The sequence below is a fragment of the Hemitrygon akajei genome, chromosome 5 (assembly GCF_048418815.1).
Source record: "Hemitrygon akajei chromosome 5, sHemAka1.3, whole genome shotgun sequence".
In the NCBI taxonomy this organism is placed as follows: Eukaryota; Metazoa; Chordata; class Chondrichthyes; order Myliobatiformes; family Dasyatidae; genus Hemitrygon; species Hemitrygon akajei.
This window is the reverse complement of record NC_133128.1, coordinates 186,015,229-186,040,125: the sequence shown is the minus strand read 5'-3', so window position 1 is coordinate 186,040,125 and position 24,897 is coordinate 186,015,229. Positions and strand designations below refer to the sequence as shown.

The 24,897-nt window shown below is 42.7% G+C and overlaps 1 protein-coding gene across 4 annotated transcripts in view; it reads right to left on the bottom strand.

Moving 5' to 3' along the window:
* galnt3 (UDP-N-acetyl-alpha-D-galactosamine:polypeptide N-acetylgalactosaminyltransferase 3 (GalNAc-T3)) overlaps nucleotides 1–24,897 on the bottom strand; it is a 53,692-nt gene that overhangs the window by 9,168 nt on the left and 19,627 nt on the right. For all 4 annotated transcript variants that reach the window (XM_073047441.1, XM_073047443.1, XM_073047444.1 and 1 more), the window contains exons 8-10: nucleotides 16,469–16,600; nucleotides 11,843–11,944; nucleotides 1,190–1,339 (exon numbers count right to left, since the gene is read on the bottom strand). In XM_073047441.1, the coding sequence (XP_072903542.1) occupies nucleotides 1,190–1,339; nucleotides 11,843–11,944; nucleotides 16,469–16,600 (384 nt within the window). The remainder of the gene's footprint in view (nucleotides 1–1,189; nucleotides 1,340–11,842; nucleotides 11,945–16,468; nucleotides 16,601–24,897) is intronic.

Sequence of the window (24,897 nt, the reverse complement as noted above, 5' to 3'; positions counted from 1 at the left end):
TGTGTTGTGTGCGCCCCCCTGTGGGGCCTGGTCTGGTCTGCTGTTGGGCGCGTGGCCTGGTAATCTGACGGACAGACGCCATGCTCTCCCTCTTGGCTTTCCACAGCACGTCTGCCCGGGCCGCCACCCTCTGGGTGTCGCTGAAATCTGCGTCGGCCAGCAGCAGATGTATGTCCTCGGGCAGTCGCTCTAGGAATGCTTGTTCGAACATGAGGCAGGGCTTGTGTCCGTCAGCCAGGGACAGCATCTCATTCATCAATGCTGATGGCAGTCTGTCTCCCAAACCGTCCAGGTGAAGCAGGCGGGCACCTCGCTCACGCCGTGAGAGGCCAAAGGCCCCAATGAGCAGCGCCTTGAATGCTTCATATTTGCCTTCTTCCGGGGGCAACTGTATGAAATCCGCAACCTGGGCAGCTGTCTCCTGGTCAAGGGAGCTCATCACGTAATAGTAACGCGTGGAATCAGAAGATATCTGCCGAATCTGGAACTGGGCTTCTGCTTGGCTAAACCACACGCGTGGTCGCAGCGTCCAGAAAGTCGGCAGTTTTAGCGAAACTGAGTGAACAGATGAAGAGTCGGTCATCTTTGGTCCAAATCCCGTTTGGACCGTCAGGGTCACCAATGTAGCGATGTGCTACACACAGCGCTGAAATAACGACACGCAGTCGGTAAGTCATTTCGAGACTAGTTTATTCAAACTTCGCGGCGCTGGCATTTAAATCCCTAGCGCCCGCCCTCTCCGGCAGAAATGACGTCAGAGGTGCATTACCAAAGTCTCCCCCCCGCGTGCTGGCTATTTGTGAGCCGGTTCGCCAGCGCAGAAAGTGGGTCGCCACAATATAATCACTGAAAACCTGCAACCTACTGTTGCATGTTAATTGTTGCCTTGAATAGCATCACCTCATACTTATATGTGAACTAGGGTTTTCCTGTTATAGAGGTTTCAGTACTATAACAAATTACTTTTTTTTCTACTTAATCATTAAGGGCCTTGTAAAATTTGAAATTGAAAGGTGCATATTTCTGCACCTATTATACAAAGCAAACAAATATCCCAAATGCTTTACAACATAGCTGGAGAGCTAGAAATCATTTGAAAAGTATTTTGCTGCACAATGAAATTCAACAAAATTTTTAACACCAATGTCAGAATACATCACTTATGAATTGTAATCTATACTTTACTTACCTTGAGGTCCCATTTCTGCTCTGATGGAACAAAATTGTTTGAATTTTGGTACACGCATCCCTGAAGAAAAGCATTGCCGTTTAAGTTATGCATACACAATTGCCTCTTGATATTATGACGAATTTCATGCATTTTGGTATATTCGAAGTACTGAAAAGAATAACAAGGGTTAAGGAGTTTAAGCTACGATGTACTCATTAAGCAATTTAAGGCAAACAATTCAAATGTTCTTACTATTAGTTGAATTACTCCGAAATTTTTTTTAAAAACTCCATTTCAAATTGCTTAAGATTTGTACAATGCCCATCAAGATTCTGGGCTAAACATTTCATATAGTCATTAAAATAGCAATTTTTTGACCCAATATTCAGCCCCTTATAACTACTCTGTAATTTAGACCATAAGACCATAGACAAAGGTCATTCAGCCCATTGAGTCTGCTCTACCATTCCATCATGGCTGATCCCAGATCTAACTCAAACCCATACACCTGCCTTCTTGTCATATCCTTTGAGGCCCTGACCAATCAGGAAACAATCAACTTTCGCCTTAAATATACGCACAGATTTGGCCTTCACCACAGTCTGCAACAGAGGTTCCACGGATTTACTACTCTCTGACGAGAAAAGATTCCTCCTTACCTCTGTTCTAAAGGGTCACCCTTCAATTTTGAGGCTGTGCCCTCTAGTTCTGGATACCCCCACCACAGAAAAACACCCTCTCGACATCCACCTATCTAGTTCTTTCAATATTCAGTACGTTTCAATGAGGTTCATAGAACATAGAAATCTACAGCGCATTACAGCGCCCCCCCCCCCCACATTCTTCTAAATTCCAGTGAGTACAGGCCCAAAGCTGCCAAATGCTCCTCATATGTTAACCCCTTCATTCCCAGAATAATCCTCGTGAACCTCTTCTGGATTCACTCCAATGACAACACGTTTTCTGAGATATGGGTCCCAAAACTTCTGACAGTACTCCAAGTGCAGCCTGACTTAGTGTCTTATAAGGGTTCAGAATTATCTCCTTGCTTTTATATTCTATTCCCCATGAAGTAAATGCCAACATTGCATTTGCATTCTTTACCACAGACTCAACCTGTAAATTAATCTTCTGGGAGTCTTGCATGAGAATTCCCAAGTCCCTCTGCACCTCTGATGTTTGAACCTTCTCCCCATTTAGATAATAGTACACACTATTGTTTCGTTTACCAAAATGTATTATCATACATTTGCCAACATTGTATTCTATCTGATAATTTTTGCCCATTCTTCCAATTTGTCTGTCCTGCTGCAATCGCATTACTTCCTCAGCACTACCTACCCCTCCACCTATCTTCATATCATCCGCAAACTTTGCCACAAAGCCATCAATTCCATTATTTTCCCCTTGACAAACAATGTGAAAAGCAGCGGTCCCAGTACTGACCCCAGAGGAAAACCACTAGTCACCGGCAGCCAACCAGAAAAGGCCCCTTTTATTCCCACTCGCTGCTTCCTGCCTGTCAGCCATTCCAATATTCATGCCAGTGGCTTTCCTGTAACACCATTGGATTTTATCTTGTTAAACAACCTCATGAGTGGCTTCTGAAAATCCATGTAAATGACATCCACTGCCTCTCCTTTGTCCACCCTACTTGTTTCTTCCTCCAAGAACTCTTAACAGATTTGTTAGACAAGATTTCCCACAACAGAAACCATACTGACTTATTTTATCATTAGTCTCCAAGTACCTCAAAACCTCAAACTTAATAATACACTCCAACACTTTCCCAACCACTGAGGTTAGACTAACTGGCCTATAATTTCCTTTCTTTTGTCTTCCTCACTTCTTAAAGAGTGGAGTGACATTATGCAATCTTCCAGTCCTCTGGGACCATGCCTGAATCAAGTGATTCTTGAAAGATCATGACCAATGCTTCCATTATCTCTTCAGCAACCTCTCTCAGGACTCTGGGATGTAGTCCACCTGGTCCAGATGATTTATCCACATTAAGACCTTTGAGTTTGCCTAGCACTTTTTCCTTTGTAATAGCAATGGCACTCACTCCTGTTCCCTGACACTCACGGTCATCTGGTACACTGCTAGTATCTTCCACAGTGAAGACGAATGCAAAGTACCCATTAAGTTCATCTGCCATTTTTTGTCCCCCATTACTACCTCATCAGAATCAATTTCCAGTGGTTCATTATGAACTCGCATTTCTCTTTTACTCTTTATATAACTGAAAAGACTTTTAGTACAAGATTCTGCTGTATATTATTGGCTAGTCTGCCCATATATTTCATTTTTTCCCTTCTTACAGCTTTTTTGCTTGCCTTTTGTTGGATTTTAAAAGCTTCCTAATCATCCAACTTCCCATTCACTTGTGCTACCTTATATGCTTTTATACAGTCCTTAACTTCCTTTGTCAGCCACGGTTGCCTACCCCTGCCATTTGAGAACAACTTCTTCTGTGGAACATATCTATCCTGCGCTTGTAAACTATTCCCAGAAACTTCAGCCATCCCCGCCAGTATCCTCCTCCAATCCACCTGGGCAAGCTCCTCTCTCATGCCTCTGTAATTCCCTTTATTCCATTGCAATACTGATACATGTGGCTTATGCTTCTCCCTTTCAAATTGCAGTATGAATTCAATTATATTATGATCACTGCCTGCTAAGGGGTTCCTTTATGTTAAGGGATAATAAGATCTGGGTTATTACACAACACCCAATCTAAGATAGCCTTTCCCCGAGTAGGCTCAAGCACAAGCTGCTCTAAAAAGACATCTCATAGGCAATCATCAAATTCCCTCTCTTGTGAACTGATTTTCCCAATCCCCTCGCACACTGCAGTTCCCCATTACAATTGTGTCATTTCTCTTATTACATGCCTTTTTCAACTCCCTTTGCAATCTCAACCCCACATCTTCACTACTATTTGGAAGTCTATATATATTTCCCATAATGGTTTTTTTCTAATCCTTGCAATTTCTTAACTCCACTCACAAAGATTCAATGTTCTCTGACCTCATGTTAGCTCTTTGTAAAGATGTAATTCTACCTCTTACCAACAGAGCCACACCACCGCCTATGCCTTCCTGCCTGTCCTTTCAATACAAGGTATATCCTTTGATGTTAAGCTCCCAACTATGGCCGCCTTTCAGGCACGACTCAGCAATGCCCACAAGGTCATACCTACTAATCTCTAATTGCGCCACAAGCTTGTCCACCTTATTCTGAATGCTACGTGTATTTAAATAGAGCACCTTCAGTCCTGCATTCTTCACCCTGCTGAATTTTGCCTCTGTGGTACAATTTAACTCTTTGCCCTGTCTGCATTTGTACCCAATCTCTGGCTTGTCTTTCCTTACACTCATGTTACACCATTCATCTACTTTTAAGCCTGCTGGCTCATCCTCAGTTCTGGTTCCCATCACCCTGCCATGTAGTTTAACTTCAGTAATTTGTATTACTTCAGCACTTATTTGCACTAACACCACATCATTCATCCACTTGACACCTACAGATCAATCAATATTAGTCTTGACTATTGTGTGAGTTTTAAATGTCTCTTGGGTAGCAAATTTCAAAGCTTAACTAGACTCTGTGTGAAGGAATTTCTCCACAAACCCGATTCTGAAGGGTTGACACCTAACTGTGGACTCTAATCACTGGTTCAAGACACCAAAGAAAACACAAATTCCATGACTACACTGTAAAGCTATAAGAACTTTTAAATGTTTCAATGAAATCACTTCATTTTTCATGAGTATAGATCCAGTCTGTTTAACTATTCCTCATAATACAAACAGTACCTCAGAAATAAATCTACAGGGCACTTGCTTTACTTTTCCAATGCCAGTATAATCTGTATACTTTTCCTTAAGAAGGGAAACCAGGCATGTACACAATATTCCACATGCAGTCTCATAGGAACTTGTATAATTGAATTAAGACATCTTACATTAATAATTAATTCCTTTCGCAATAAAGTCCAATATACCATTTTGCTTGCTCTTTCTGCATATTAACCTTCACTGATTTGTGTACAAACACAATCAGGATTCTCTGAACGCCAACCTCTCAATCTCTCACTATGAAAAAGAATTTGGCTACCAATCTCAGAGAGTCACAGAGAAGCACAGCACAGAAACAGCCCCTTTGACACATCTAGTCCATGCCAAAACTAGTTAGACTGCCTACTCCTGTCAACCTACACCGGGACCATAGCCCTCCATATCCCTACCATCCGTGTGCCTATCCAAACTTCTGTTAAACATTGAAATCGAGCTTGCATTCACCACTTCTCTGGTTGTAGTCCCATCCAACCTCAGTGGAAAAAGCCTGCTTGCATTTAGCCTATCTGTACCCTCATAATTTTGCATATCTCTATCAAATCCTCTCTCAATTTTCTATGTTCTAAACTATTCAATCTTTCCTTATAACTTGGGTCCTTCAGACCTGCAACTTCCTTTTAAGTTTTCTGTACACTCGTTCAACCTTATTTACATCTTTCCAGTAGGAAGGTAACCAAAAACTGCACACAATACTCTCATGTCTTTTACACCTTCAATATAACATCCCATCTCTGTACCCAATACACTTGTAATGTCCTGGTTCACATCTTTACTGGTATGCTGCAGCAGTTCTGTAAGAGCAGTCTGTTCTGCCTATTTGGGTTACTGTTAAAGATAAGGGATAATGAGGAGTGTGTGCCATCCAATTAGGATTGGGGAACTGGGAGGAGTTTTTTTGATGAGAGACACCAAGGTTGGTCTTGGGTTTTTTTTCCAGTGGGAGATGGAGAGAACCGATCGTGGGATACGACCGGTGGGCGACCTGTTTATTCAAGATAGAATTGAGCATGACGTTCAGATGTGGTGTGAGCTCTCACGCAGATCGAGAGCCCAGCGTGTGAGTGACAGAGAAGTTCAAGGATGAGTTCCAACTTGTGCACATTGATTATTTAATTATAATGGGCCCTTTTCTTTACTAACCCTTTAGTTAAGTAAGATTCATAAGTATAATTAATTTAGTCGTATGCAGTGTGCTGTCTATTATTTCGTGGCACTGAGTTGCAACAGGGTAGCAAATTACACAGCATCCACACAAACTGGGGTTTGGGGTGTAAGAATCATCCCGATCTCAAAGGTCTGGCGGGATCGGAGCGCGTCTTCCCTAGACTTACACAGCCAAGGAAACCAGTGGGGTTTCACATTGATTCATGAAAGCTTTACGACCCTATCTACGTGCGATGCCACTTTCAATAAACTATGTATCTGTATTCCAAGATCCCTTTATTCCACCACACTCCTCAGTGTTCCATTGTTCACTGTGTCAGACCTACCCTGGATGGCCCTGCGGAAGTGCAAAATCTCACAATTGTCTGCATTAAATTCCATCTGCCATTTTTCTAGCCAATCCATCTGCAAGGCATGATAACCTTCCTCACTGTTCACTACACCTCCAATCTTGGTGTTATCCTCGAGTTTGCTGATCCAGTTAACCACAGTGTCATCCAGATCATTGATATTGATGATAAACAACAAAGGACCCAGCACTGATCCCTGTGGCACACCAATAATCATACTGACAATGTAAATGACCTTACATTTCTCTACATTACATACCACCTTCCATGTCCTTGGCAATTCTTGTAAATAGTCAATAATACACCGAAGTCCCTGAACATCATCCTCCAACACACTGACATCCAACATTTTATCATGAAAGTTGAATACATTATACTTCATCACACAATTTAAATCATTGACGTACATTGTAAACAATGGAGGCCCAGCACCCAAACCTTTGGAAACAGCCTTCCAATACAATTATGACAGTTTATTTTGACTGTTTTGCTAATAACTAATCAATCCATTCAATTATATTACATTAAATTATGGTATTGGGGTAACTATCTCAAGTGACGTTTCTTAGCAAAGGCCTTGAAAAATCACACACACACACACACACACACACACACACACACACACACACACACCCCACACACACACACACACACACACACACACACACACACACACACACACACACACACACACACACACACACACACACACACACACACACACACACACACACACACCCCACACCCCCCCCCCCCACCTGAAGGAACTCAGCAGACCAGGCAGCATCTATGCAAAAGAGTAAAGAGTTGACATTTTTGGCACAGACCCTTCATCAGGACCCAAAACGTCCACTGTGTACTCTTTTCCACAGATGCTGCGTGGCCTGCCGAGTTCTCCCGCATTTGTGTGTATTGCTTGGATTTCCAGCATATGCAGATTTTCTCTTGTTTGTGATAGAATTACATAAACTCATCACTTCACTATAAAAGAGAACAGGACAGCATAGTGCAGGCCTTCTGGCCCACGATGTTGTGTTGACCTTTTAACCTACTCTAAGATCAATCTAACACTTCCCTCCCACATTATCCTCCATTTTTCTTTCATCTTTGTGCTTTTCTAAGAGTCTCTTAAGTATCTCCAATGTATCTTCCTTTATCACCATCCCTGGCAATGAATTCCATGCAGTTACCGCTCAGATGGTTTAAAAAAAAACATACCCCTGATATCCCCCCCTATACTTTCCTCCAATTACCTTGAAATTATGCCCTCTCATATTGCGCATTTCCACCTCTAGCAGTCGCTAGCTGACCATTCTTCCTGTGCCTCTTATTATCTTATCCTCTTTCCTTGAAAGAATAGTTCCAGTCCGCTCAACTTATCTTCATCAGACGTGCTCGCTAATCCAGGCAGCATACTGGAAATCTCTATGAAAATGAATAAACAGTCGATGTTTTGAGCCAAGGCTTTTCTTCTGGAGTCAGGGCCTCGGCTGAAAACAGCGACTGATTTTTTTTCATTTCCATAGGTGCTGCCTGACCTGCTGTGAACATCCAGTACTTTGTGCGTCTGGTGCTTTAGATTTGCAGCATCTACAGAATTACTCGGGTTTATGACACTGAAAATCTCCTTCACAGCCTCTCCAAAACTTCCACATCCTTCCTATAATGAGGTGACCAGAACTGAACATAATATTCCAGGTGTGTTTTAATCCGAGTTTTATAGAGCTGCAACATTACCTCATAGCTTTTGAACTCAATCCCTTGACTGATGATGCCCAACACAGCACACACTTTTGTAACCACCTTATCAAGTTGCGGATAACTTAGAGGGATCTATGGACATGGATGCCGATATCCACATGTTCCTCCACTCTGTTAAGAATCCTATCATTAACCTTGCACTCAGCGTTTAATGTCAACCTTCCAAAGTGGATCACTTCACACTTTTCCAGTTTGAACTCTATCTGCCATTTCTCAACCCAGCTCTGCATCCTGTCAATGTAACCTATGACAACCCTCTGCACTATCCACAACACCACCAAACTTCATGTTACTTGCAAGCTTACTAACCCAAACCTCCACTTCCTCTTTCAAGTTATGTATAAAAATCAAAGAGCAGCAGTCGCAGTACACAACTGGTCAACAATCTCCAGACAGAAATTGCTCCATTTAATACTCCTCCCCCAGTCCGTGGACAAGTCAATTCTGAATCCATGTAGGCAAGTTTGTATGTTTCCTAACTTTTTTAAATGAGCCTACTGTGGGAAACCCTGCCAATTGCCTTACAGAAACCTATATACACTACATCAACTGCTCTACTTTCATTAATTTTCTTTGTTACTTCAAGGCATTTAATCATGCTCATCTTCCCGTCATAAAGCCATGTTGTCTATCCCTAATCAAACTATGCTTCTCGAAATGCTCATATATCCTATCTCTAAAAATCCTCTCCAATAGTTTATCACCCTTGACGCAAGACTCACTGGTCTACAATTCCCAGGATGTCCTTATTACTCATCTTGACAAAGGAATAACACTTGGCACCCTCCAATCTTCTGGTACTATTCTGTGTCCAGTGAGGATGCAAAGATCGTCACCAAGGGCACAACAATCTCTTCCCTCACTTCCTGTAGGAAATTATACAGTGCCTTGTAAAAGAATTCCAATCCCAACCCTTTGTTCACATAAATGAGTATTACAACCAGGGATTTTGATCAATTTAACTGATCATTTTTATTTGTGATTCCCTTGCTCCTTTCCCCTCCCCTCCACAGTAGAGCACAAAGAACAGAGAAAATTGTAAAGCATGAAAAGCTTAACATTTAAAAACTGAAAAGTCAGCAGTACAAATGCATTCAATCTGCTTTGTTCAGTACTTAGTTGAACAACCTCTTGCAGCTATTACAGCCAGTAGTCTTTTTGGATAAATTTCCATTAGCTTTGCACAATGTGATGGAGCAAGATTTGCCCATTGCTCCTTGCAAGATTACTCAAGCTGTGCCAGGTTAGTTTTGGGGAGCAGTGGTGGACAGCAATACTGGGGTCTTGCCAGAGATGTTCTATCAAGTTATGGTCAGGACTTGACTGGGCAACTGAAGGACATCATTTTTTTCCCCATCAGAAATACGCTCCACAGTTGCTCTGGCAGTGTGCTTTGGTTTGTTATCCTGCTGAAAGACCAACTTCCTCCCCAGTTTAAGCTTTCTGGCAGAGGCTAGCATGTTTTTAATCCAGGATCTCTCTGTAATTACCAGCATTCCTCCACCATAACTTACAGTACGGTTACGTACAAATGGTGTTACCTGGCTGATCCACAGTATTAGATTTACACCACACAAACCACTTGGTGTTGAGGCCAAAATGTTCCACTTTAGTCTCATCTGATTACAAGACCTTCCACTTTGCAAATTCTCTACAACTAAGAAAATGCTTTATTTTTAGCAAGGGCTTCTTCCTTGCCACTCTTCCATAACTATTTTGTGCAAGGCCTTAGAGATTGGGGAGCCATGAATTTACCATCAATTGAGGCCACTGACTTCTGCAGTTCCCTCAATAACCACTGTCATCACAGTACTGCCAGTCTTCTCCGGCGACTAACTTTACAGGGGCAGCCTGACGTAGGCAGTATGGCCGTGGTTTCATATTTTTCCCATTTTCTCCACTGAGTTCTCTGCCTTTGAGATGGTCTTGTACCCTTCCCCAGATTTCGCATTTCCCTAACTAGTCTTGAATGCTCTTTTATCTTCACTTTGGCTTGATCTGTTAAAAATCTACCATATTTTTGGACTTTACAGAGAGAGGGGATATTTATTCTTGCGAATTCATCAAAAACATTTCCTGCATCAAGAAATTGGGTGAATTAGTAATATACTATACAGTAATGCACCAGACAAAAGTTAGTATAGTAATTACAAAGTGGGTAAATACTTTTTCCAGCCTCAATTTTGATTTTTAATTGTAGACAGGTTTTGAAATTTTTGGAAATGTGATGCACATTGTTATGTAGATTAACTCAAAAAATCCTACTTCGATACATATTAAGTTTAGGAAATGAGACAATAAAACGTGAAAATAATTGTGGGGACTGAATATTTTTTCAAGGCACTGTATATCATAATGCTCTTCATCTTCCACGTATTCTTATCTATTAAGGTAACCCAATAAACAAGATTTGTTAATCACTATTTAGTTGTAATATATGTTTACTTTGCATAATCATTACTGTACCATTAATAATAGATCCCAGCAATTTTTCCAACCATTGATGTCAGGCTAACAAGTCCATAGCTTCCAGTTTTAACAACACAGATGGGTCAAAGATGCAAGTTCCGCTATAGGGATAGAAGTAACTAAGGTCCAAACACAATGTAGAAACACAAATATGACAATTTTTCGATCACCATCTAAAATCAAAAACAAATTGGTATTTGGAGGAGATTAACATGATATTCCTTGAAATCCTCTTGGCCTAAAATTGATTAATTACACAATTAATAACACTTTTGCTCTATAATATTTGGCACAAAGGAAATGAAGCACAACAGCATTGTGATACTGCTTAATGAGTATTAGTAACATTTTCAGATTTGGCTATTTCACTAGCATACACATACAGTCTGGGTGGTGGGGTGGAGATACGTCTCTACCAAAGGAGGTGCAACACACTCCTTCCTTCCGCTAACCTGCATGGCACCCTTTGGCAAGCTGTAGCTCCTGTTTAGCCTCCCACCACCCCCTCCGACCAAGGTCACGTGAAAGCGTGGGAGCAGGTGGTGGATGCTCGTATAAGCATCTGGTGTACATCACAAGTCCAGGCTATGTGACCACTGATGCCAGGCAGACAATCTCTGAAGAGTATTGATAATGGCTGGGGTCACCGGTCTTGTAAGAAGGCGGCAATGGCAAACCACTTCAGTAGAAAAATTTGCCAAGAACAATCGTGGTCAGAGAGAGACCACGATCACCCATGTCATACAACAAGGCACCTATCAAACAATCGACAGACCATAAAGACCAAAAGATATAGGAGAAAAACTCAGCCATTTGGCCCCGATTGAGTCTGCTCTGCAGACACTGTAAAAGGTAAAAAAAAATTAAAAGGTAGTAAAGAAAAGAGACTTTTGTATTATCAGAGACTTAATTTTATATAAAAAAAAGCAAACTGAGAACAAGGCTGGAGTTTTGCTGCCAAATAGCTAATGATTTGATCTTCTTTAGAATAACCAAGCCATGTTTCTTTAAAGCTACCCCATATTGAATGATTATATTCAATATGCCATTATACTGTATTTTGTTACCTGGTTTCCTCCAAGACCATGGCATGTATACATTATTAGCTGTTTTCCACCTCCGTTGTTTTCCCCAGCGTCCAGACAGGTTCGCGAACCCTCGTTTTTAATCTGAAATTGAAGGTAGGTTGGAGTGAGAAGAAAAAGAGTGACCTCATTGCAGAGCTATAACTACACTTCGACTGAACAAAGGTTTGTAACTTACTTTTTACATTAATAGAACAGAGCTTTTAGTTCAGAAGGTTAAATATTCATTGGTTTAATTTAATATCAAAGAACGTATACAATGTACAACTTGAAATTCCTACTCTTCACAAACATCCACAAAACAGAAAACCCCAATGAATGATAGAAAACATTAGAATCCTGAAGTCACCCTCGCCCTGCACAAGCAGCAGCAAAACGCATCAGCCCCACCCCCCACCGAGCGAAGCCCCCAGAGACGATGATCTAGAGTCCATCAAAAAAAAACTGTTCATCCCAATACCTCGACATCTCACAAGCTCACTATCTTACTAATGATGGGGGGAGAGAGAGAGGTAACGCTCCTGCCACAGGAGCTTGCTGCTTCAGTGTTACAGTCTGCAGCGTTGCTTATTTCAACAGCAGCTACACTGCTGTCTCGATGTTCCGAACTCCCAGAACGGCAAGTGACTTGAACCAATTTAGCACAATTTATATTTCAATTGAAGACATTCAGTTAAATATTGTAGATATGAAGTTATGATCCAGTAAAGTAAAAAATAAGTGTACAATGTCCTGTGTATGTTACTAAAAAGGGCTTCTTTGGTTTGTTACGAGTAGGAATGCTTCTTTGTCTGTTAAAAGTTTCTCTTGCCGTTGTTTCGCTTTAGAATGGCTGATATGGTAATTGTATTCATTTGTTAATCAATGGGGAATGTTATTGTGTTTTGTGAGGCTGGGAACTTGGGGGAGGGGTTGTGCGGGCTTGGGGGTGTGAGGGGAGTCCGGAGGGAGACGCCGAGGAAGGAGGACGTGCGCTCGGACGACCACTGGGGAGTCCGAAGTGGGAGTTTCGGGAGGACGACCACCGAGGAGTCGAATGGTTCGCTGGATGAGCTCCACCGATGTGCACTAAACTGACTGAACTTTGATAAGTTGGCACCTTTTGTTTTTTTCTTGTATATATATATATATATATATTGTATTGCCTAATACTCTTTTAATTTTAGTAAACTCTTTAAAGTGTATTTCATAACAGTATTTGTTGTGGGTTTGATACTGTTGGCGGGCGCGAGGCATAAACGTGATTCTCACAGCACCTGCGTGTACGGGAGGTGGGTTGGTGTGTGGCTGGATCTCTTTTTCCCCTAGACATATACCAGCCTGTTGGGTAAGTGTTACATTTGTGATGTGCTGGTCCGGGATTGGATTGTCAGGGGGCTGTGGAATCGCGCAGGTAGTGAGCGAAGATGGAGAGAGAGAAAATTGTTCACTGGTGCGGATTTGAAGGTGTACCGGTACAGTACGCATGCGTAGTGAGCGGAGTGGATTTTCGAGTTTCGGGAGACGCGTTAGTGCGGGGGTTAAGTTTGGTGAAGGGTATGGGGCAGGTAGAATTGGTAGCTAGACGGTGTGGTAAAGAGATGGAGTCTAGCTGGGTGTTGGTTAGTACGAGTGCTGACGTCAGGACGTTGGAACTGCCGGCGACGGTCAGTGTACCGGGGGAGGAGGGGCTGTGGGGGCTCCACACTCTCTCCGAGGATGAGGCTGAGGAGACATCGGAGGAGGAGCTAGAGCTAGAGGAAAACCCCGGAGAGGTGGCAGGCACTAGCAAAGGGAGGAGGGAGGAGGGAGTCGTGACTAGGCCCCGCTCCCCAGGTAGGGTGGAAGCCTCCGAGCTGGCAGCCGCACTTAACTCCCTCGTGGGAGTGGCCGAGAGGCCACGGCTGAAGCTGGGGGTGTTCTCCGGAGCCAAGCTTACTCCGGACGGGGAGGTGGACTATGAGATCTGGATCAAGCATACGTCCTTGATGTTAGAGGAGTGGCCAGGCTCGGAGGAGGAGAAGCGGCACCGATTGGTGGGAAGTTTGAGGGGTTTAGCAGCCAAAACAGTCCGGGAGTTGAAAGCTGAAAAGTCTGGGGCCTCAGTGGAGGAATGTATAGAAGTTTTGGAGGGAGCGTTTGGGTTGTCAGGGGAACCCTGGCTGCTTTTAGCAGAGTTCCAACGCCTGGAACAATGGAGAGGGGAAAAGCTCTCCGAGTACATATTTAGGATGGAGGGGATGCTCTCGGGGCTGCGGCGCCGGGGGGTAGTGAAGGTGCCTGACGTGGCTAGCGTGAGGATGAGTCAGATATTCAGTGGCTCTCTGGAGGAGGACAAGGTGGCGTGGACTATTCGGCAGGCTTATAGGAAAGGCCCCCCTTCATCGTTCGGGCAACTGATTAGAGAGGTGCGGGAGGAAGAGAGAGCATTGGGGCGGAAAAGGGGCGATCCTCAGCGATACAGGAAGTGGTGGCTGGGTGGAGGAATGACAACCCACCGAGGGGTAGAGAATCCCCTCTGGAGGGGAGGGACAGGGGAGGTACCCACTCTCAGGGGCGACCAGTGCCATGGGTTGGGAGTGGGAGTTGTCCTGGGAGAGGAGGGGCGGCAGGCAGCGTGTGCTTTAACTGTGGGAAAGAGGGGCATTTCAGGCGGGACTGTGGGCGGCCGAGGGTGTGCTATAGCTGTGGAGAGGAGGGACACTTTAGGTGGGATTGTGAGAGACAAGGAGTTCTGCGGAGGACAAGCCCCCCTGCGACTAAGAAGGGGGAGGTGTCGGGAAACTTAGGAGAGGCTCAGTGAGGGAACGGACTGGAGCCTCTGGAGGAACACGTTCCCAGAGATCAGCCAGGGGACCACCGGGAAGTCCCATCTAAAGTATGTGTCCGACATGAAGAGGGAGTTACAGCGGGCGTACGAGTTGGCCGAGGCGGCGGCTACCAAACAAAATCAGAGGAATAAGATGCGGTATGATCGAAAGGTGAAGTTTGTTCAATTATTGCCGGGCGACCGGGTCCTTTTACGGAATTTGGGACTCCCTGGTAAGCACAAGTTGGCAGACCGATGGGCGGCCAGCCCCTATGTAATAGAGAGCCAGATGCCGAACCTGCCAGTTTACCGGGTGAAACCTGAGGATGGGAAAGGGCCTATCAAGGTACTCCATCGGAATCACCCGCTACCACTGGGTCAAGCGGTGCAGGTGGATACGGAGCCAGAGTGGGAGGTTACGCCCAGTACAAGGACTCTGCGAGGGCGCAGAGAAAGGGAAGAGACCGCTGCTGAAGAGCGGGGACGGGTCCCTCGCCCGGAAATGGCTACTGATTCGGAAGAGGACAACTCAGATGAGTGGCCCCTGTTCCCATACGCTGGTGCTCCAGTACCCGGTGAGGAGGCTCCTGGCCCTTCCCATACTGAATTGGGTGAGAGGAGGGAAGGTCTTGAGGGTCAGATGGAGAGGCAGCCAACATTGGTGGGAGAGAGGGTGGAGCCCGAGCGTGAGCCGGAGCGATCTCAGGTGAGGGAGGACCCCCGTGAGGAAGGGGGTGAGGGTCTGTCAGGAAGACCTGGGGTGTCCGAGACAGTGGGTTCGCAGGTGGAGAGGGAGCCCAGGGGGGCAGAAGGGGTATGGAGATCTCAGAGGATTAGGCGCCCCCCAGAGCGGTTGACATATGTGGTACCAGGAGAACCGAGTGTGATTTCTACTGCTCTGGGTAGTTATGTCACTGCTTTCTGCACCTGGGTTGGGTTTTGTGTGTTGCAAGAAGCTTTGGGGAACTCTAGTAATGCCATGAGGCCATGACATTTGCTGGTGGAGAGAGAATGTACAATGTCCTGTGTATGTTACTAAAAAGGGCTTCTTTGGTTTGTTACGAGTAGGAATGCTTCTTTGTCTGTTAAAAGTTTCTCTTGCCGTTGTTTCGCTTTAGAATGGCTGATATGGTAATTGTATTCATTTGTTAATCAATGGGGAATGTTATTGTGTTTTGTGAGGCTGGGAACTAGGGGGAGGGGTTGTGCGGGCTTGGGGGTGTGAGGGGAGTCCGGAGGGAGACGCCGAGGAAGGAGGACGTGCGCTCGGACGACCACCGGGGAGTCCGAAGTGGGAGTTTCGGGAGGACGACCACCGAGGAGTCGAATGGTTCGCTGGATGAGCTCCACCGATGTGCACTAAATTGACTGAACTTTGATAAGTTGGCGCCTTTTGTTTTTTTCTTGTATATATATATATATATATTGTATTGCCTAATACTCTTTTAATTTTAGTAAACTCTTTAAAGTGTATTTCATAACGGTATTTGTTGTGGGTTTGATACTGTTGGCGGGCGCGAAGCATAAACGCGATTCTCACAGCACCTGCGTGTATGGGAGGTGGGTTGGTGTGTGGCTGGATCTCTTTTTCCCCTAGACATATACCAGCCTGTTGGGTAAGTGTTACATAAGATACTCAAATAATTGATGGTTCAAGTATAACATTAGAAAAGTAGAAAATTTTAAATTAAGTAAACCGATAATTTAAACAAACTTCAAAGCGCAAGTGCCCAAAATGCAATCAAAAATCCTATACAATAATTCTTGTACTGTAGAAAATATATTGTATAAATATGCTTAAGTAGAAAAAAAATACTTACAGCACCAAAATGTTGAGGAGACCGCTCAGGTATAAATATCTCTGGATAAACATTCTTCAGGTACCAAGTGAAGTTCTTACATTGCAAACGTTGTTTTAAATCAAGCCTTTCAGTGATGTCTCCAAAAGTTTTCTGTTTTAAAAAAAGTTATCATTAGCACCTACTATCTGAATAATCTTCCCATCACATCAACTACAAGACACAAAATCTATAAAAGAAAGCTCATTTAATGAAGTGTAACACATATAAAATGCTGGAGGAGTTCCATGGTAGTGTATCACCGTGGACAGCATTTTGTGTGTTGCTCTGGAAGATGCTACCTGATGTGAGTTTCTCCAGCAGTCTCCGTGTTACACTGCGTTTCCAGCATCTACACCATCTTCTGTGTTCATCTTCTGATAAAGAGCTCCTTTTTGAAAATTCCCAGATTAGCCAATTCCTGAACAGCTTTTCTTACTAAGTACCTACAGTACACTAATGTTTAATTGTTTCCTTAAGATAACATTTAAATAAAAAAGCCACTTTGAATGATTTCTCAGTAATTATTCAAGTAGCATAATATATTACCTTTGAACAATGGATGGATGCAATTAAAAGCTTTTTCTCTATTCAGTTTAAATATGTAATATTGCAATTGCTCTTTAATTCTCAAATTGTCTGTACTTTTGACTAACGCTGAATAAATTTAATGTAATATTCAATATCATCATTATGTGCCTTGTTGCATGATGTGGGCGATCATAGTCTGTATTTATTGCCTGCGGGGAAGACATCCTTCAATGTTGTTGTTCTGATTCTCTCCTCTATCCATGATCATAATTGCTTTTGGCAAGTTATTCTACAGAAGTGGTTTACCATTGCCGCCTCCTAGGCAGTGTCTTTACAAGATGGGTGACCCCAGCTATTATCAATACCCTTCAGAGATTGTCTGCCTGGCATCAGTACTCACATGACTAGGACTTGTCATATACACCAGCTGCTCATACGACCATCCACCACCTGCTCCCGTAGATTCACGTGACCTGACTGGGATGCTGAGCAGGTGGTACACCTCACCCAAGAATGACCTGTAAGCTAGCAAAGGGAAGGAGCGTCTTGCACACTCTCCATGTGATCGCGTGGGTTTCCACAGTCCAAAGGAGGTTAATTCGTCATCGTAAATTGACCAGTGACTAGGCTAGGGTTAATGCATAGTCGATGCATTACCTCACTGGATGCACAATGAAAACTGCTCACTGAACAACTTGCCTAGTTCCATAGCATCTGATTCTTTCTCATGAGAAGATTTTGATGCTACTAGAAATAGAGTTAAGGGAGGGGCCAAGTGTGGGGAAGCAACACAACAGGAGGTCCGTCATAACAGGTGAGAATGTACAAGACTTTTTTTGTTACTGGTACTTAAGGATTGATTTTTTTTGAGAAGGTTGATACTTTTTCTGAGAGTAATTTTTTTTTTAAAAAAAGATGACAAAAGATTTAATTTTGAGAGTTCGCTCCCTCCAGTTGGAAAGTCTAAAACTCAGGGTCACAGCCTCTGGATGAAGGGATCAGATGCAGAGCAATTTCTTCACGTAGTGAGCCGATAACCTTTGGAATTATCTGCACCACAGTGAGGCATTTGATCAGCTGATGAAGAATCAGTAATTACAATTAATACAACTGAGCATAAAGGATATGGGAAGAGAATGGAAAATGGACAATGCCGAAGTTAATCTCTCAACCATGAAATAATGTTGCTCTGCTGTGAGATAGTTACTGATTGACTGAGGTACACCACTCTTCCAGCCCTTCAAGACTCGCTGCCCACCAATCCCGATTTAACCCTAGCCTAATCACTGGTCAATTTACAATGACGAATTAACCTCCTTTGGACTGTGGAAGCACCTGGAGGAAACCCACGCGATCACATGGAGAATGTTCAGACTCCTTACAGGCAATGGCAGGAACTGGACCCGGGTCATCAGTACTGTAAAGCGTTCTGTCTTTTTTAAAATTACTCCTGTAATAAACAGAGCTACAGCAATGAACTAGCCACTCACACTCTGAATGCCAAACTTTTGAAACAATTGTTGCAACTTTTAATATAATGGGCAATGTAGCAGTTTCTGTTGAATGCTGTATGGACTTTTGAAGTGACTATCTTGACCACCTCTGAACTCAAGTCTCCATTTTCTTGTGAGCAATTTATGATATAAAAAGGTTCTTTTGTGATATAAAAGGTTTTTTTTTAAATCACGGACAAGCAATTTGATATTTTTCTTAAAAAGCCAATGACTGCTCATTGTGCCAGAAAGGCACAAACACGATAAATTCTGCAGCCGATGGAATTCCAAAGAAACACACACAAAATGCTGGAGGAACTCTGTAGGTCGGGCAGCATCTATGGAAAAGAATAAACAGTCAAAATTTTGGGCCAAGACCCTTCCGCAGGACTGAAAGGAAAGGGGCAAGATGCCACGATTAAAAGGTGGGAGGACCGGAAGGAGGCTTGCGAGAAGCTGATAGGTGAAGAGTGGGTCTGGGCGAGCACATGGTCAGCAGAGGTCACAGAGGGAAAGCAGGGAGAGCTGAAGTTCAAGGTAAAATTTATTATCAGAGTACATACATGTCACCACATACTACCCTGAGATTCTTTCTTCCTACGGGTATACTTAGCAAATCCGTAGAACACTAACTGTATACATCAGGAACTCTAAACTATAAGCTGTGCAAATACAGATATAAATAAATAGCAATAAATATCAAGCATGAAATAACAATACAAGAGTCCTTAAATGAGTGTAGTTAAACCCTTTTGATGAAGAGCCTGATGGTTGAGGGGTAGTAACTGTTTTTGAACCTGGTGGTGCAAGATTCTACCTGATGGCAGCAGTGAGAAAGTTGTGAAGCTCTTTGATCATGGACGCTGCTTTTCTGTGGCAACGTTTCACGTAGATGTGCTCAGTGGATGCGAGGGCATTACCCATGATGTACTGGGCCGAATCCACTACCTTTTGTAGGATTTCCCCCCCCCCCCCAAAGGCATTGGTGTTCCCACACCAGGCCACAATGCAGCCAGTCAGCACACTCTCCACTACACAGTGGACAAGGTTTGCCAAGGTTTTCCCTGAACTTCTGAAGAAGTTTTAAACTTCTTCAGGGTAGGCATCGCTCAGAGACTTCACAGTGGAACAGCAAATCATAAACACAAGAGATTCTGCAGATGCTGGAAATCCAAAGCAACACAAGTCAAGTCACTTTTTATTGTCATTTTGACCATAACTGCTGGTACAGTACACAGTGAAAAAGAGACATTTTTCAGGACCATGGTGCTACATGACACAGTACAAAAACTACACTGAACTACATGAAAACAACACAGAAAAAAAAAACTACACTAGAATATAGACCTACCCAGGACTGCATAAAGTGCACAAAACAGTGCAGGCATTACAGTAAACAATAAACAAGACAATAGGCACAGTAGAGGGCAGTAAATTGGTGTCAGTCCAGGCTCTGGGTATTGAGGAGTCTGATGGCTTGGGAGAAGAAACTGGTACATAGTCTGGTTGTGAGAGCCCGGTGCCTTTTCCCAGATGGCAGGAGGGAGAAGAGTTTGTATGAGGGGTGCGTGGGGTCCTTCATAATGCTGTTTGCTTTGTGGATGCAGCGTGTAGTGTAAATGTCCGTAATGGCGGAAGAGAGATCCTGATGATCTTCTCAGCTGACCTCACTATCTGCTGCAGGGTCTTGCGATCCGAGATAGTGCAATTTCCGAACCAGGCAGTGATGCAGCTGCTCAGGATGCTCTCAATACAACCCTTGTAGAATGTAATGAGGATGGGGGGGTGGATGGGAGATGGACTTTCCTCAGCCTTCGCAGAAAGTAGAGGTGCTGCTGGGCTTTCTTTGCTATGGAGCTGGTGTTAAGGGACCAGGTGAGATTCTCCGCCAGGTGAACACCAAGAAATCTGGTGCGCTTAACAATCTCGACCGAGGAGCTGTCGATGTTCAGCAGGGAGTAGTCACTCTATGCCCTCCTGAAGTCAACAACCATCTCTTTTGTTTTGTTCACATTCAGAGACAGTTTGTTGGCTCTGCACCAGTCCGTTAGCCACTGCACCTCCTCTCTGTAAGCTGACTCATCGTTCTTGCTGATGAGAGCCACCATGGTCGTGACATCGGTGAACTTGATGATGTGGTTTGAGCTGTGAGTTGTAGCACAGTCGTGGGTCAACAGAGTGAAGAACAGTAGACTGAGCATGCAGCCCTGACTGACACCCACAAATTGCTGGAGAAACTCAGCCGGTCAGGCAGCTTCTATGGAAATGAGTGAACAGTTGATGTTCTGGACCGAGACCCTTCTTCAGGGCTGAAAAGGAAACGGGAATATTCCAGAATAAAGAAAGGTAGGAAGAGCAGACAGAGGCAAACTGTTGGCAATTTTGTTTTAGTTAGTGGAAATAGCAGAACAGTGACCATGTTAATATTCAGATAGAATCTCAAGGTTGAAGCAATGTTGCAATATGATTTAGGGACAAGCAGCAAAATAAAAAGATTTAAATTGACATGTGATTAGTTTTATTCAAACTTTAGATAAAGTTGTGAATGTACATGGGGGGGGGGAAGGGAAGATGGGATAAAATGCACTGATAATAATGGAGAAAAGAGGCTAGGAATAACAGTCCTCAAAAGTAATGTAAAACTTTCCCATGGGAGAACTTCCAGGACTCACTGCAACCACTTAAAGTGACACTCATCAGCTTCTCAAAAAACACTATTCATTATATCCAATCTTATGAATGAATAGATTTTTCTGAAACTTTTCTAATGTTCTAATCAAAATGTATGAAGATTTTATTCATTTGTTGAGATACAGCATGGAATAGACCCTTCCGTTCCTTGAAGCCACACTGTCCAGCAACAGCCAATTTAACCCTGGGCGAAACACGGGACAATTTACAACCCATACGTCTTATACCCAGGTCGCTGGTACTATAAAGCGTTGTGCTAACCACTATGCTACCGTTCCGTCCCTTTCTGTTGAATGTGCTATAATATGATTCAGCAAGTCAGGCAGGGGAATAAACAGTTTTTGTTTCAGCCTTCATCAGAAGTTCGAAGATGTTGACTGTTTATTCCCTTCCATGGATGCTGCACGACTGTTGAGTTCCTCCAGCATTCTGTATGTGTTTCTCAGGATTTCCTGAATCTGCAGAATCTCTCGTGACTACATTATGTTTTGTGGATCTGATGGTACAGAATACAGACAGATTTATGTGGCAGCAGTTATACACCAGCTTGAAGTGTGTAACTTTGATTTTAAAAAAACTGGCTTTCAAAACAGCTAGGTTACAACATTACTGCTGTGATCAAAACTTTCATTTTAAATAAAAATTCTGACAAAGACTGGTAAGATGTGTTATGTTTTATAACTTCAAAACATTAAACTAATTCAAAGAAATTAACAGGAGTCCGAAACATGGGCCTAACTCTGTGTTTACTTCAAGCAAAGTGCACACATACCACACAGTAGCGTGATGACATATGCAATTAGTGTATGTTTACATACAACCCATAATTATTCATTTAAATGAATAAGAATGCTTAATCAAACAATATATACATGATTAATATTAATATTTTTGGTATTACCCGTAGGGAAGGGACTAATAAGTTATCATTATATGCTGATGATTTGTTACTATACATATCCGACCCTGAGAGATCTATTCCTGCTATTTTGTCCTTGCTTGCTCAGTTTAGTAACTTTTCTGGCTACAAACTGAATTTTAATAAGAGTGAACTATTTCCATTAAATATGCAAGTTCCAATTTATAAACACTTACCATTTAAAGTTGTCACAGATCATTTTACTTATTTGGGTATTAAAATTACCAAGAAACATAAGGATTTATTTAAAGTTAATTTTTTACCTTTAATTGACCAAATCAAGCAACTTGTTACCAGGTGGTCCCCATTTCCTTTGTCATTGGTTGATCGAATTAATGCTATTAAGATGATAGTATTACCCAAATTTTTTATATTTATTTCAAGCATTACCAATTTTTATTCCTAAATCTTTTTTTGATATTATTGACTCCAAAATATCCTCGTATGTGTGGCAGAATAAAAATCCTAGATTAAGTAAAAAAATATTTACAGAAGCCTAAGAAAGAAGGTGGTTTGGCTTTGCCAAACCTAAGATTTTACTATTGGGCAGTTAATATTCGATATTTAATATTTTGGACATAAGAATCGATTATAGCACCTTGCCCACAATGGGTAAATTTGGAATGTAAATCTGTACAAGACTTCATTATTTTCTATTTTAGGATCTTTGCTTCCTTTTGCTTTATCTAAATTGAATAAACAAATAACTAATCCTATAGTTAAACATATATTACAAATATGGTTTCAATTTTGTAAATTCTTTGGCTTGATTAAGTTTATCTTATTAAGCCCTATTATATCTAACTTTTTTTTCAGCCCTCTTTTATGGATCAAGCCTTTGTATTATGGAAAACAAAAGGTATAACATGTTTTCGTGATCTATTTTTAGATAAGTTTTATGTCCTTTGAACAGCTATATAATTTGCTGTTATATAAATATAATTTGCCTAAAACTCATTTTTTTTTTAGATACTAGCAAGTTAGAAATTTCTTGAATAATATGTTACTATGGAGCTGTGAGGGAGGAGCTGGCCAAAGTTCAATGGAACAATACCCTAGTAGGGAAGACAGTGGAACAACAACGGCAGGTATTTCTGGGAATAATGCAGAAGGAGCAGGATCGGTTCATTCCAAAGAGGAAGAAAGATCCTAAGGGGAGTAAGGGGCGGCCGTGGCTGACGAGGGAAGTAAAGGGCAGTATAAAAATAAAAGAGAAGAAGTATAACATAGCAAAGATGAGCAGGAAACCGGAGGACTGGGAAGCTTTTAAAGAGCAACAGAAGATAACAAAAAAGGCAATACGCCAAGAAAAAATGAGGTACGAAGGTAAACTAGCCAAGAATATAAAGGAGGATAGTAAAAGCTTCTTTAGGTATGTGAATAGCAAAAAAATAGTTAAGACCAAAATTGGGCCATTGAAGACAGAAATGGGTGAATTTATTATGGGGAACAAGGAAATGGCAGATGAGTTGACAGGTACTTTGGATCTATCTTCACTAGGGAAGACACAAACAATCTCCCAGATGTAATAGTGGCCAAAGGAACTAGGGTAAAGGATGAACTGAAGGAAATTTATATTAGGCAAGAAACAGTGTTGGATAAACTGTTGAGTCTGAAGGCTGATAAGTCCCCGGGACCTGATGGTCTGCATCCCAGGGTACTTAAAGAGGTGGCTCTAGAAATCGTGGACGCATTGGTAATCATTTTCCAATGTTCTATAGATTCAGGAACAGTTCCTGCTGATTGGAAGGTGGCTAATGTTGTCCCACTTTTCAAGAAAGGAGGGAGAGAGAAAACAGGGAATTATAGACCGGTTAGCCTGACGTCAGTGGTGGGAAAGATGCTGGTGTCAATTATAAAAGAGGAAATTACGATACATTTGGATAGCAGTAGAAGGATCAGTCCAAGTCAGCATGGATTTATGAAGGGAAAATCATGCTTGACTAATCTTCTGAAGTTTTTTTGAGGATGTAACTATGAAAATGGACAAGGGAGAGCCAGTGGATGTAGTGTACCTGGACTTCCAGAAAGCTTTTGATAAAGTCCCACATAGGAGATTAGTGGGCAAAATTAGGGCACATGGTATTGGGGGCAGAGTACTGACATGGATTGAAAATTGGCTGGCTGACAGGAAACAAAGAGTAGTGATTAACGGGTCCCTTTCGGAATGGCAGGCTGTGACCAGTGGGGTACCGCAAGGTTCGGTACTGGGACTGCAGCTGTTTACAATATACATTAATGATTTAGATGAAGGGATTAAAAGTAACATTAGCAAATTTGCTGATGACACAAAGCTGGGTGGCAGTGTGAAATGTCAGGAAGATGTTATGAGAATGCAGGGTGACTTGGACAGGTTGGGTGAGTGGGCAAATGTATGGCAGATGCAGTTTAATGTGGATAAATGTGAGGTTACCCACTTTGGTGGCAAGAACAGGAAGGCAGATTACTATCTAAATGGAGTCAAGTTAGGAAAAGGGGAAGTACAACGAGATCTAGGTGTTCTTGTACATCAGTCAATGAAAGCAAGCTTGCAGGTACAGCAGGCAGTGAAGAAAGCTAATGGCATGCTGGCCTTTATAACAAGAGGAATTGAGTACAGGAGTAAAGAGGTCCTTCTGCAGCTGTACAGGGCCCTGGTGAGACCCCACCTGGAGCATTGTGTGCAGTTTTGGTCTCCAAATTTGAGGAAGGACATTCTTGCTATTGAGGGAGTGCAGCGTAGGTTCACAAGGTTAATTCCCGGAATGGCGGGACTGTCATATGTTGAAAGATTGGAG